Source organism: Plectropomus leopardus, chromosome 16, assembly GCF_008729295.1.
Source record: "Plectropomus leopardus isolate mb chromosome 16, YSFRI_Pleo_2.0, whole genome shotgun sequence".
NCBI lineage: Eukaryota > Metazoa > Chordata > Actinopteri > Perciformes > Serranidae > Plectropomus > Plectropomus leopardus.
In genome coordinates, this window is record NC_056478.1 from 24,720,143 (window position 1) to 24,735,872 (window position 15,730).

Genomic DNA, 15,730 nt, shown 5'->3' on the forward strand with positions numbered 1-15,730 from the left:
GCACCCAAATGTAATGCCTCCAGCCACAGCTATTGGACTCATGCTAACAAATGAGTGCAAATATCAGAATTTCATCTTCTTTTTTCTTTTTTTGTACTGTGCTCCAGATGGATTTTGCTTTTTCATTTTCAATTACCCTAATGCTCTTCACATGCACTCTGTCGCGTTATCCTCATCAATGCTCTAGTGTGTTCTGACAGTGATGAACACCCACTGATAAACACATTAAGGTGAACTGCAGGACCAAAACTAGAGGTGGTACTTCTGCTACAGACTGTTAGCATTAGATCTTCAGATCTACTTTTCCAAAAGAAAAAAAAAAAAGGTAAAAAAATCCCATATGTTAAGATGGAAGTTTTCTAGCAGTACACCAATGCATATTATTTTGGCTCCTGAGTATTCATGTGTATTTACTGTCTATAGTGTACAACATAACATCTCTTGTGATGCAAATTACTTCTTTTGTGGTGTCCTACAGGGCATCACAGCTGATAACAGCAGCTCCAGCTCCTCTGTCCAGTGAATAGCAGAGTGTGTATCTGGCAGTGTTCAGCCTTATCACACTGACGCCTCTGATCAACCCTTGCTCTGTTGTTATCTCAGGTTCCTGCTAAATTAACGCCCATCGGCACAGATCTACAACACCAGACATCAAAATGCTGGTAAACTGACTGGTTGTAGGTTAGATGGCTGTTGTGTTACATTACTCATGAGTAGTACAACTGGACAATATGGGGAGATATGTATACTATGAGTAAGATGATAGAAATTCGTAAGCAAGCAGAGATTTGATTTTTATTTCTCTGTTTGAGATTATTGGACTGTTCTGGATAGTTGTGCAAATCAATGACAGCTTTATGGTAATATTGGATTTAAAGCAGCCACCCTTTCTCTTTAAAATAGTCATGGAATTTTGCAATTAATTATGCTTTTCACAATAACTTAACCTGTTGATTTTTTTTCAGTCTACAATGTGCCCATCTCTAAAAACCAGAGCCTAAGCTGAAGTCCTATTACTTGTTTTGTGCAATCAAATGTCAAAAATCCATAGATATTCAATTTACAATGACAAAAAAACTGAGGAACGCTGCAAATGATCATATTTGAAAAGCTGGACACATCAAATTTTTTGGCTTTTTGCTCAATAAATAACATGAATTATTAAAAATTGTAAGTTTATATGGCTCACTACTGGAGAGCAGCAGAATGAGCATGTATTAAGATGAAAAGTCCTCAAACTAGAGTTCACAGATCAAGCAAAGAATCCTTGACTATCACTCCCAAGCTCTGAAATGATAGTGGTGTCGTTTGTGGGGTTTGACCTTTGATTTTGACGTGAACATGCAAATAATAATAATAATCAGCCATCAGACAATGAGCGCAGTCAAACTTTCCTGGTTAATCTGTGCCAGAAGGTGGATTTATGCCGCAGCAGTGAGGCATTAAGGCCCATTATTGGTGTCTGGATGTGAGTGAATCAGAGGCCCTGGATTTGTTCTGTTATCAGCCGGTGACAGACGGCCGTGGTAACCCTGCAGCCTGACCGCAGCGAGCAGAGGGCCGGCCTGCCGCAGAGCTCTTTATCTGTCTGACCCTGTCCCAGCCAGTAATGAAGTTGGGGGGTGGTGCTGGTGCTGCATTCAATGAGCACATGGAAAGCTGTGTCGGGGTGGGGGGGCCAAGGGGGATGGACGTTTGGGCAGGGCTGATAAGGGGGGCCCCAGCAGTCCGAAACTGACCCATCATTCACCCTCTCAATGCGTCGCCGCCTCACCATTAGTTCAGCGGACACTAACTGCCTCATTAGTCAACTCATTAGTGACAGCAAACACAGATCGCTGCAGCAGATCTCTGACGGGGGGGCAGTGGAGTGGCTAATTAAAGGGGGCCAGCGCTTGCCCTGCTGAATGCCAGGCCTCAGACAGCTGCGCGCGCCCGCCCCGGCATCACCGGCGTGCCAGCCTCGCCAGCTCTGAGAGCTGCGAGATCTCACTCGCACAAAACAACGACCCTGGTTGCCTGGCAGCTATCGCCTGGTTCTGAATCAGCAGCCCTGCACTTCTTATTATCTGCCAGAGCAGTTAATCTCACAAGGCGAGGACGAAGGCAAACATGTAAGACGTCCGACCTGGAGTCAAGTGACATTTCCAGAGATTGGATTCCTGGAATAAAAGACGATAAAGAAATGAAAGAGGAGCTTCAGTGAGGGACTGCCCTCTGCGGGTTGAGGGTTACGTATATGCTATTTGACACCAGAAAAGAAATTCTGTCAAATATTTTTTTGCTGAATTATGGTTGAGTTTTTTTGCCTCTTGGACTGTTGTTATTTTTGTCCACAAAACCCATTGAAGCCTGAGCAAAATGGCCCGATTTCTTTCAATCACATGGGAAGTAGGCAATAAGCAAGAAAATTAATTTTAAAAAAAAGTCATAATCATTTTGAATATAGTTTTTCCTTAGCTCTTTTTTTTTCATTTTTAGCCAGCTTTTTTTTTTTTTTAAATCATTTTTAAGTCTACTAAGTTTTTGCAATTTGTGAAACATTTCTTGCCAAGTTGCTCATTGACTTTGTGATGGCGATCCAGGTTTCAAAGCGCTAAACTGTATAGCGCCATGAAATATAATAGGGGGCACAGACAAAACATTGTACAACAGACTAAAATGATTAATAGACACATGCAGGTGTAATTTTTAAAACTGGCCTTTGACCATGGAAAAAAAGTGCAAAATAAGTGGTTCTGGCGCTTCATGCAGTCCCCCAAAGTAAATACATATGGATGTTTTTATACTTCCTGCTGTTTGATTTAAGTTTATTTTGAGTTATAGTTTTCATTTCTGTCTTCATTGCTCGATCAAGATACATGCATGTTTATTATGCATATTATGACTCATATCGTGACATTTCATAAAGACAACATAGAAGGTCATTCAAACATAACACATCCACTTCCTATATATGGACCCCTTTCACACAAAATTTCAGCTGAGTCCACATCACCATTTTGACATCACAAGAAGGCAACAAATTTTAACCTTGGCTTGTTATTCTGGACATAAACCAGATTCTGTTTATGTTAGAGCTACTAAAATTTGGTATAACATCACTCAAATGTTGTATTTTCAGCAGGAAGTATGAAAATGTCAGTATGTGAATGCTTATAAGAGCTGCCTGAGGCCCAATAACCACCCATTTTGCTTTTCTTTCCATTTTAAAGAACCAGTAATGAAAAATATGACATCTGCTTGTACCTGTGAGTAATGTGGATCTTGTGTCTGTGCCCCTAGAAAATGTCATGGCTCTAGGAATTATTAAAAAAAAAAAAAAAAGGTTTTGACCCTAAAAAAAGGCCTCCTTTTTTTAAGGGCAACAGGACAACACGCCAAGTGGAAATAACTTTTTTATAAACTCAGCCCAAACATATTAAAGACCTATTTTTTTTGGTGTCAAAAAGCATATGCATTAGGTCTGAACAAAATGTAAAACAAACAAAACCCTCTACCTGATATGAAATGGAATGATGCATATAAAAATTCTGGTTGTGTACAAGTTTGGATTTTGATTTGGGGTCAGGCTCTTTGTTTCGATTGCAGCTTGCAGCATACAATGATCCCTAACGGTGTCATTTACTATGATGAATGTAATGATGAGTGATGTACAGTATACCAGGGTGTATGAGCAGAGCACAAGGGTTTTGGATAAAATGCAGAATGCATTTTTTTTTTTTAAAGTTGGGGTATCAACTTTAAAATGCAATTTTAAAGCTGCAATTTCGCACTGGTAGCGCTCACACCATGAATTTATAACATACCGGACCTAAAATACATCTATGTATTGCACAGACACAATTTTTTGTCAAAATTCTTCTGCTATGTTTTCAACAGTGGAGAGTACAAAGTACTTCTGATTTCCTTGTTCCTTATTCTACTTCTCAACCACGCTGATCCTCAAATCTCTGCCTTTTATCCACCCCCCGCTCCAACTGTAAAACAAAAGGTGGTAATACATATGCGGTTTTAGCTCCTACTCTCTGGAACAGTCTTCCCCAGTCCAGCTTTGAGTCAGTAAGTGAAAATTCTCACTGCCTGACTCCCCTCACATGCTCTGCAGTATACAGGTAAACAGAAGTTTATTCTTATTTTTCCCCATCTTTTATGGAAGGGTCTTTGTCAAAATCTAGTTTTAAGACATTTTATTTATTATTCCTAAATAGAAAGCTAAAGCAGGTGTTACTGATGTTATAGTTTTCTTATTATACACAAATTCCATGAAAAGACCCAGCTCAATAATGTCTCTCAATACTCTCTGACTTCTTTAACCTGTCTGTGGCTCAAAGTCTATTGGTTCCGACTTAGGGCATTATGTCTTTAAAAATAGAAAGGTCACAAATTTATAGCTTAATAAAAAAAAAAAAACCCAACTCATTAATTGCCTTAAACAGCAGCTCACTGTAGTTTTTATCAAACAAACAGGAGGAAATTTTGTGTATTTGCTGGGGACTATTTTCAGCGGTGGATTAATTAATTTGGTGCTCTGCTGAGTAACTGGGGCAGCAAGATGGTGTGTGTGGGGTTGGTACCTGAGTTTTGGTGGAAATAATTAAACTTCCATGCATAGACTGCTGTGTGTGCTGCTCTTGATGGGAACTTGGAGATGACAGGGTACATACACAATGCACAGATGGTGTAGTTTTTTGTGTGTGTGGGTGGGTGGGTGCAGGGAGGGTTAATGGGGGCCTGACAGCAAATTTTTGCCCCAGGGTCTCTTGAAAGGTTAATCCGGTCTTGGTTACAGAAGAATTGTGATGTTATTTTTCACTTCTGGTTGGTATATACAAAGTCTATTGCACATTTTGGGAGATGAACAACACTGAAGATCTCACCAGAAGCAGAGCACCTCGAGGAAAGATAAACCTGTGTCTGACGCCCCCACGACCACAATCCTGGCGTTAATGGTGACCTTTGGCTCCATGGTTAACTTTCTGCTGATGAGGCTGAGAGCAAACGGTGCCTGAGAGAAAAACATAGAGAAAGAAAAGACAGTCAGTCAGATTCACTAGTTTTTTTTTTTTTATCTGAGTGAAATAATCTGGAGGACATTCACTCTTGTAATGACTGGTGCCATTTTGTGAAACTGTCAAATGCATGCACCCTTAGTTATTAGCCCACTAAAAGCATTATATAATAATGAGTCCAATTTTTATCCATTTTAATACCACGGGAAAAAGTAGGAACTGGCTCTTTATTGAGGCACTTAATCTGCCTGCCGGAGAGACAGTCTAGCTCCCAGGCACATAACTTTATAGTTTTAGTAGCGTTTAAGCAAAGTTTGTGCTAAATTTTACACCATTTATCAAGCACCATCCATGTATACATGATCAGAAAATTCAGATTTTTACGAAAGACCACTGGATATTTAATTTAAAGTATACCCTGAGGCTGACTGAAAGGATTCAACTATTAATAATCTGAAGCCCTCAAGTGAGTAGATGGAGGAGCTCTACATCCTTTAACTTCTCAAGTTTTACAAGCTTTACAGTTCTTTTGCATATCTTTGTGTTCTTTTGGGGGTAATTATGTGTCTTTTTGGTCATGTTGTGTGTTTTTGGTGTTTTGCCTATATTTTGTGTCTCTTTGTAGTTCATTTGCATATCTTTGTGGTCCTTTTGTGTATCTTGGTAATCATGTGTCCTTTGTGGCCATTTTGAGTCTCTCCCTGGTCTGTAATTTAAGTGATATTTTGCCTGACACTTTGGGACCCTTGACTTGTTCATTAATCCATCAATGAGTGTTAGTTTTATCATTGTTATTGGTAGAAACCAATAGCATTTGGATGTGTTTAGCTTTTCAAAATGTGTTCCTTTCTGAAAATGTATTTATTCATATTTTGTACTTGGTGTACTTTTCTCTCGCTGCATTCCTTTGTTTGTGTATTTATCAGGCATTTTATCTTTATTCATATGTTCAAGATCAATAAACGCAGTTAGAAAAATATGAGCACTGCAATAAGTGCAGAATCATACTGAAATGAGATGAAAACATAGGGATCAAATGTGTGACCTGACAGTTAAGAAACACTTTTCCACAATAATTACAAAAGAGTCTCGCAGGAATTAGTAGAACACCGCGTTCTGATTTACCAATTCCATTGCCGCCAAGTGTCTCTGGTCCTCACCCTGTGAGACAGCTAATGGCTCCTTCATCATCTGTAATTAGGCAGATTGGCCCCACAATGCACCTTGTTGGATGAAAACAGCATCAAGCGAAAAAGGGGGAAACCCAAGGGTAAAATTAACCTTTGTGTAATATTCAAATAATTTCCACGAGGGCATGTGTGCTCGACATCTGTCACACACTGAGAGATTTTGTGGCTCGGGGTATGATTAGCAGGAAAATAAAAGAGCCTGTGGTTATTTTTAATGATAAATGTATGAGTGCATGCAGCAGAAAGCTGCAATAAAACAAAAGTAGTCAATACTTTAGTGCCTACTCATGAATACTATTAGACAGTTTTGTATGTAAAACTTTGATTTTTCATTTTTTTCTTTTCAATGCTGTTGATCAATTACTGTTAGTTACTTAGTTAGTTACTTAGTTGGCTACTTCTAAAATACCAAAGTTTGTCCCTACACATCAAACAAAGACGGTCTAGGTACCCTCCAGTGTCAGTTTTGGACGCTCAGGGACAGCATGACAATTTCCGCTTGTTAAATGCAGTGTGTCTTTTTTAAAATAAGTTTCCCATTTTACAGGAACATACAGTTTCTGCCTGTTAAATTAATTTAAAATAAACTTAGAACACTAGAATAAAAAGTCATTTTAGTTTTGATTATTTAGGTTTGGCCAACAAAATTTAGAAAAAAACAACATGTTTGTTGTGTCATGTAATGTCACATGACATATATCACTAGCGTAGTAGCACACATATTCATATTCATATTAGCACACTTTTTTGTTATTAAAACAACTCAACTGGCTTTTGGTTTCTGGACACAAACAGCAGTCTCCTGGTTAAAAGTTCGGAGTTTGTTGGACCCACCTTCCCTATGTGAGCTTTCTCACTCTTTATACTACAGCTAGTTGCTCAGTGCGTCAAAAAATAATGGCACCCATTGCCTCTCATACTGAAGCTAAAGGATGTCTCTGTGTGTCTGTATGATGCTCAGGGCCAGTGACCAAATGTCGGTATTTGATAAGTTGGGTGTGAGACTGGGTATATCCTGTTTATTTTTCAGGGCATAAAACTCTTTTGGTTAAAAAAACGTAAAAAGTGAAACTTTAAACCTGTTGCCTCTGAAAAACAAATGGAGAGTAAACTACGACTCCCAGGGAGAATTTTCAAACAAAACATCCAATCACAGAACTCAAAATTCTGCTTTTTATACCACAAGCTGAGGATTAAACTGAAAACATTCAGCAGCTCACTTTCAGAATTTGCTTAATATTGGAAGAATTTAGCAATAATTAATTACACTGCATAAATTTGCTGCATTTAGTTCCCAAATGCAACAAAGAAACGCTCTGAATGTGCTTTGGTTACTGCGCAGCTCTAAATGACTGGACCACTCTTGGATGCGATACCGGCAGGGATAGAGATATGTATATTTGGAGAAAACGTGTCCTGTTAATAATTCCTATAGGTCATCCATTAAATCACTTTTATTATGAACTTTACAAAATGTATCAGATAAACAATAATTTCTAAGCTGTGTGTCATGCAGACACTGTATTGTGACATTTACTGAAAATGAGTGTTACTTTATATGTAAAACCCTGTATATGGAGGCAAATTAAATGCCTACATGCATCCATCTGAATACTGCAGGAATTAACCAGATGAGGTAATCAGATGAACAAAGCTTGGTCTCATCTGCATGTGCAGTGGAGCAGGTGCAGCAGCTCTTATCAGGCTTGAGATGCCTCACCTTCTCTAAACACAATGACCGCTGCTCTGTGTAATATGATCCTGTATTGACAGAGAGGGAACAGGTGCTTTAAATTTGATTAATCATCCCGAGGTCGACATCAGGAGGCAGACACACACCTCCAAGGCGAAGCTGTTATCTGCACGGTAGCCTGGAAATCATGACTGCTGTGTTACCGAGGTGGGGGGGTTGTTTGATGGAGTGAAATGAACATCTGAGTGTACACGGTGACGCCACGGGTCTAAAGAGAGCGCTGCTGCACATGGGGTAAATATTTAAAGTACAGGACATTAAAATAAATCACAGCCACATTAAGATCAGCCAGGCTCAAAAGATTTAAGACTAGAACAGAACCAGGACTTATGATTGAATTAAAGCAAAAGAAGAGCTGGGATTATTATTATTCATCTGTCACTTTCATTCTTTTACCAGATTCAAAGAGTTCTTCTCAAAAAAGAAAAGAAAAAGTTGCTCTCAAAGTGACACTGTCTGCTAATGTTACTAGAAAAAGACAGCTAGCCCTGAGAGAGTGCCATACTAAGAAACTAAAAACGCTTTGAGATGTTCAGTAAAACCAAAAAGGCAGGGGGAAGCTTAAAACAAACTAGTTCAAGTACTTTGGCTGAAAAAAATATTTAAAAGAAAATCTTTCCACTATCTCATATTATTTCAAAGTGAACGTTAAATAATCATACATCAGAATAGGCAACCTATCAGTGGTTTCAAACTGCAGACTTTTCAGATATTTACTAAACTGGCAGATGTTAGTTTTTACTTTTCTAGAGTTCTATGTCTGTGAAGGATACCTGTAGTTTCTCTACATTTAGCAGAGAAGTATATAGTATAGTATATAGTAGTATAACAATGTGCAGTGTTTTTCTGTAATTCCTTGTTGGTGAATGAAGAAGTCAAAGAAACAGATTTACTGAGCTTGTCCAGGTAAAACACCTGTAACAAATCAAACCTGACTCAGAAAGATTCTTCAACCCACGACACAGCCCATTACTCTATTCTAGCCTCCCTACCTTTTTGTCTTTAACGTTCTTTAAAGGAGCATTGTTTAGGATCAAGTGGCATCTAGTTGTTCACGCCACCAAAAAAGCCCTCTCTTCAATGTTTGCCAATGTTTGATTTGTACTTTCTGGGCGACCGGTGCAACATGGCAGACTCTGTGGGAGTGGACAGCCTCCATACGTAGATATGAAGGGCAACAAAGGGCTCATTCTAAGTTACTAAAACACAATGATTCTTAATTTTAGGTGATTATACCCTAAAGAAAACATTGTTATGAATATTATATTCCACTTCTACCAATAGATGTCACTAAATCCAACACACTGATCCTTTAAAAGGGGCTCTTTGCAAAATACAGTGCGTATGAGTTGTCTTAACACATGAAGACAGCTAAGCTCAAGGTGCTAACTCCATAAAAAGTGCTAAACAACAGCACCAGTGCTGACAGAGCTAATGGTATTAACCAGGAGGTAAGTGGATGGTACAGGCAACAATTTCTCAACAAAGCTGTCCTCATATCAGCTGAAACTGCCTTATGAGCGCATTGCAAATTGGCAGCAATGAGCTAGCCAGTGGGATACACATGAACTGACACAAATGCATGGCTGGCTCAGCTTATCACAACAAAAAACAGAGAAACTCAGATTCCGACACACAGAAGTAGTGTGATGTGATTCTCTGGTCATGACGCCATTACTCACCTTTATCTTTACATGGTAAATAGTGGTTTACTGCCATATTAATGCTATGAGGATTGTACATAGAACTGTCTGATCAGAAGATCTGTCTGTATGCAATATTTTCTTTTGCTGTTTCACTCAGACTTTAAATGTATAATGTTACCCTTTATGTGTGAATCAAAACTGTTCAGAAGTGACAAAAAATCTATTTGGAAATGTAAATTGTGGATCCACTTAATAAGAAAATAGAAAATGAAAATGTTCATTCCATCATACTGTGTTTCATACCCCTCTGTACTGGAGTTACCCTCCAAACCTGTTCGTAAAGCACACTGTTCCCTTTTGAAACAGCACCGTCTAGTGGTCACATTGACACCCTGCTGTGTTCCTTCTGTCAGCAGCCATCAGCTAATCTACATTCCCTGGCAGGCTGCTTCCCTGTCAGCCAGCTGCTGCTGTGCCCACCTGGTCCTCGGTGATCTGCCTAGAAGGGGCGTTGATGCCAAGCTCTTCCAGCGGGTAGATGATCTGGCGCCGCGGACGGACAGGGACCGCGCAGTTGAGGAGAAAATCCAGATGGTGGACGCAGGAATTCTGGGTGCAGAAGAAGAGGGCACAATGTCACTGAGTGCAGGATGCAAGAACCCCCTCGGAGTTTAAACAGGATCAGTGTGGGGGCTTGGGAGGCAACAAGGTGATAATGAGCTCAGGTGAAGAGGTTAGATAATGCAAGGTTTACACCACTGATATTAGCTGCCTAAAAAACATCACCCAGTGCTTCACCCACTGCCTGCACAGAGATAATTCTCTGGTTATCCTCTGCCATTATTCTATTTGCACATCATCATCTTCCAATCTGGTGCTTGTTTGTGGAAGGTAATTAGCAGAGGAAGTGGAGGCCTCTACATGTTGAGGAAATGTCTTATTATGGTGTGGAGAGGTGGAGCTGGCAGCACTGTCGGCACCTGCTGCCCCGACCCCGGGGACAGCAGCCTGCTGAGGGTGGCACTCTGAAAGAAATGACCTGCTTCAAATGTTTTTACATGAACAAATTCATCTGTCAGATCAGCCTAAACAGCCACAGAAGACAGACTGTAGATATGTTCTCTTTATCCAAATGAAATTCTGGTGTTTCATAAGTCAAGGAAAAAAAATTAAATACTTGAGTCTGACAGAAAACCTAAAAGTTTTACATCAACTAATGGTAACTAATAATTCATTTCACCCATTGGTGCGCTAATCTTTATTTCATTTAGAGCTGGGCAATACAGAGAAAATTAAATATCATAATGTTTTTGATCGAATGCCTTGATATCAATATTTTAGAATACAGTAGGGTTTCCTATTGGTGATTTTTGATAAATAATCCTCAGTAATCTGGATATAAGTACTTTACTAAAGAATTGTACAGCAACCTCAAAAAAATGTACTTAAGTACAGTACTTAAGAAAATCTATTTAGTTACTTTCCACTACACAGTTTACACAAGTGATAATCACACAGAGCACATATGCACCTGTTTCCTCAGCTTACTTCGTTTGTTTGTGCTGTCAGTTTGGGAAGCTACGTTTCTCCTTGGAGAATCACTCTATGTTAAATTTAATTATATTTACCAGGGGGGTTGGTTTATAACAATATCCATGCAGCTGTTTGGCAATGAGGTGTTTTATCTCAAGTTTTTCTTAAAAAGAGAAGGTAATCCACATCGATAATAGAGTGCTTGCAGGACTGACTTGAAAACACGGACATGAGTCAGATTTTAGCACTCACGGTTCCCTCATCTTTAAGTCAATGGGCTTTTTGAATAGGTTTTTGGTTAGATGCCTGAAATAAATCTGCTTTGAGCATGTGTATTGTTGTTTTCCCACACTTAGGGTAGGCTACTACACTACTACATTACAAGAAACACAATTTTAAAGCAATTATCTTAACCACTGAATTGTTGCATTGATCCACAATATTAATTTCTAAGTACTCAGTACCACTGAAAGCACACTTTTTTCTGATGCTTGGGCAGCAGGTCATTACATCATTGCTAAAACGACAAAAAGAAGTAGGAAGAAAAAAACCAAACAAAAAACCCACCTGTACTAATAGAAAAAACGAAGTGCATATATTATCAAGGGTCATGGTCAAAGTTCAGTGGGTGGTACATGTATATCATACATAATCATGCATAGTGGAGCCTTGTAGAGCCTTTTAAAATATATAAACATTTTGTTTTTATTGGAACATAAGAGTAAATTTAGACATGTACCAAAACAAAATGTGGGTCCTGTATCAAGGTTTGACTCAATTGCACCAACATCTTGGTGCAAGTTGAAAAACAGTTTTATGATTGTTGCACTCACTATTTATTTCTGACAGACAGTTGTGAGATTTGACCGGTTTTTAAACATCTAGCTACTATTTGAAGCTACATACTGATCTTGTCAAGCAGAAAATTATGTGAAATTGGTCTTGAACATTAGTGTGTATCATGCCTGGAAGCTAAATTAATATGAATTAAATGCTAAATATTTGTTTTCCTATGACAAATTAGAAATGAAAGATCACATCCAGTTTTTCTGGAAACACTCAGGTAATTTCTGTTCATACTTTCTGTGTTCAATGTGAGACATCAGCTTGTCACTGCCTTTGAGTTTGAATGACATGTCGTGAAGGATATTTCTTGCAGTGTATGAACTGAGGGTCATTACACAAATGACAATGTGCATCTGAGCAGACATGCACCGAGGCTGGAAGGGGCCCGGTGATGAGGGGCCAGTGAGGGCCTGAGGGTCCCTGTGCACTCACCTCCTGGCTGTGGTAGGAGGGGTAGATTCTGTGGAACAGACAGGACTTGTGAGCGAGCCGGAGGACCTCCTTAAACAAGTGTTTGGTGAAGTGCTGGAAGGAGGGTCTGAGGACAAAGTGGCGTATCTGAGCGTGCTCCTCGTAGCGGTGATGGCTGAAATAAATGAAGTTCTCGATGTTGTAATGGGCACGAATGTACTCAATGTCCTGACAAAGACAGATGCAAAAATGGAGTCAATTTTGTGTAAATAATGACAGAGGAACAATTCCAAGACAAATATATGCAGTTGATGTTAATTTGCTGTTCTTTAATACAGTTCCCCCGTGTTTGTTCCATACAGATAATAAAAAAACAAAAGCTGGCGATGATTGTGCCATAAAATTATTTTTGTAACATGATCATACCATGGCAACCTGTCCAAGTTTTTTCAACTGTTTTTTTTAATTGAAATTGCAGTAAAAAAAAATGAAATAAAAAAGTAAACTAAAAATAAATTAACCTCTGCATGAGACTTTTCTGTCTATAAATATTCAATTTTAGTCTTACCTATGTTGAACAAACACTGTCTAAACCTTTATGTTACTGTTTTTATTTTACCCTTAATTCTGGTCAAGATTCTTAAGATTTTAAAGATGCTAAATATGACAGCCCTAACTATGGTTAAATGTGTATAGAATGATCCACAAAACTTTTATTTTTCTGTTTTCTATGTCTCTCATACTTCAGTATAAACTTTTAACCCTAAACCCATTTTAATCAACATCTTTCCATTAATTCATCTGTCAATTAACCTAAATCATGTCAATACTAAAAAGGGCACCCATTATGTGATGCGGCTGAAAAATGTGGCAAAAGTGTATTATCTAGTTTGAAGCAACTTAACGGACTACTTTATTACCCCCAGTGATTAAGTGTTGCATTTCCATGAGTTGAGGGTCTTGGAAGACAGATTTGAATAAGAATAGTCAAAAGTGATGCAGCAGAGGTTGAGATATGCTGCCTTTTAGTTCCTAGTGTGGCTCATACTCCAAAAACCCTGGATCCTAACATCTGATCTGAGGACACTAAGTTGTAAACTGTACCGACCTGCTCATCTCTGACGATCAGTATCCCCACAATCTGACTGTCCACCTGGGCCACAAAGGCCTGCAGCGCCACTCCATCCTGTGTGAGAACAAAACAAAACATATGTAAATACACATGTGTGTGTTGAATTGAATATGCACCTTCTTGTATCAGTCCAGTACCATGAATACACATGAAGTGGCTGCAGAAGTAATTATCAGTTTTGGAGCTGCGGCGGTGACAGCTGGGGTGTCAGTCAGAGAGGAAAATCCGTTCAACTGAATTCTCACCAATCTGTTCGCTGGCATACGTGCGATATTCCTGGTTATTCCAAGGCAATCATCACCCGCTCGAGTCACACTTGATTGTCCAAAACAATCATCATGTCATTCTAAAGGTTAAAGGGCAGCCAGTTCAAATGTCAACCTTGATATTTATCGTATTTGCTAATTACAATAATTCCCCAAAAGACCATATTACAGGTCACTTGGTTTAGCATGAACACCAGACTGCTTCACCATAAATAATGAACAATACAGTGGTGGATGGCACAATTAAATCACATGTTCAATAACCAAAAAACTTTGTGAAGGCTATTTTCTGCATTAAGATTGATCCAGCAAATAACACATTATTGTGGTATTGGTTGTTGTGTGTTTTTTTTCAATGCACTTACACTACTAAAATCACATGTAGTTCATAATGGACACCTGATAACTTTACAATTATGTCTTCTTTATTGATGTTCAACTTAAGTATTATTTTAGAAAAATGCATTGCATTGCATTGCATTTGGGTAAACATTCAGGGCACAATTACGATATGTATTTAATCAGGGCTGTCACACAGACAGTCACAAAAACAGAGCATTAAGTGGCTAAAGGTGAAACTCAGGTGCCATGAAATTAGTGTTTGTTGACTGACCAGGTCTCTGCAGGTCTCATAGAAGCAGTCTAGGTCGTCAAGCAGAGACTTGCTCAGTCTCAGCTCCTTCACCAGGTCAGACACAGCCAGCCGGTCTGCAGCCACAGCCGGCCTCACCTCCACACTCCTGCAAGAGCAACCACAGCATGACCACAAACAGAGAGGAACACAGGTCGGTGAAAACATGTTAATTATTTGTTGATGGTATAATTACAAAAAAAATGGACAGGATCATCACCATGCAGCCTGTCAGTGTCCATTCTGTATTTTATCATCCAGATGAGGTTTTCCAGATATCACTATAAAACACTATTTCTTGTGGGGTCCGTAGACCCCTAGTGGTCAGAGTAAGTACGGTAGGGGATCAATGAAATAACTATCTACAAGTAGATGCATGGCTCATTAAACATACAAAAACACACATATATAGGCTAGTTCATTCTAGGGATGTCCTGAGTCCTTTAATATTGGTATCTGTCAATACAGAGTCCAATCAATATCATTTTAACCAGTGAAAGCCACTGTTAGCCCTTAAGCGCTAAAAAACCTGGAGCTGCTAGCTTACAGAAATGTTTTGGAAACTGCCAATCTCAGTGTCAGCACATACCATAGCAAAAAGTAATTTTTCACATCAACACAACTTTACTTCACTCTCATGAGAAGTGAAAAAACAGTGAAAAGTGAAAAAAATCAGTCTGTGCCTAACTTTCCTTTCCTCCAGGACAACAACAGTTACACTTCCGTTTTCTAACAGCAAAAAGTGAAGAACCATAACTGGTTAATGTGCATAGTAGATTTGAGATCGATCCAATGTACTAAAAGACTTGAATGTGGTTTTGTACATGTCCCTCTCATTACAGGTGGAGCCACAAATGTGTGGGGACCTTCTCCCTCTCCACTAACAACATCAAAGTTGTTAACTCGATATCCTGGCAGGCATATGTACTGACAATGCCTGAAAGAAGCAGACAAAGTACATTTCTTTTACTGGATGACCCACCCGAGCCCGGCAGGATGGATGATGTAGACTTCATGGGGCAGCGAGCTGGTGGCACAGGGCGGCACCCTGAGGACGCTCTGCAGCAACGGGAACTCAGGGGACAGCGTCGGTACAGTGATGATGCAAAGTTCCAGGTCCTGACAGATGGGCATAAGGAAAACTAATACCGACACACACTTCAATGAGCAGATATATGTTTGATGTATCAATAAAAAAAACATTTTCTAAGAAATTCTTTTTATCTTCACACGTTTTCTTGGAAATCAAGGTCATGTCTATTCAACAACTTTAAAATCCCTCCTGATGGAAAGGAAACTTATATCTTTTC

The 15,730-nt window shown here is 39.2% G+C and overlaps 1 protein-coding gene across 1 annotated transcript in view; it reads right to left on the reverse strand.

The window, feature by feature from the left end:
* cfap61 (cilia and flagella associated protein 61) overlaps positions 1–15,730 on the reverse strand; it is a 38,277-nt gene that overhangs the window by 15,849 nt on the left and 6,698 nt on the right. Inside the window, exons 11-16 of the mRNA XM_042503811.1 lie at positions 15,403–15,539; positions 14,403–14,529; positions 13,500–13,577; positions 12,413–12,619; positions 10,082–10,210; positions 4,881–5,008 (exon numbers count right to left, since the gene is read on the reverse strand). Of these exons, the coding sequence (XP_042359745.1) occupies positions 4,881–5,008; positions 10,082–10,210; positions 12,413–12,619; positions 13,500–13,577; positions 14,403–14,529; positions 15,403–15,539 (806 nt within the window). The remainder of the gene's footprint in view (positions 1–4,880; positions 5,009–10,081; positions 10,211–12,412; positions 12,620–13,499; positions 13,578–14,402; positions 14,530–15,402; positions 15,540–15,730) is intronic.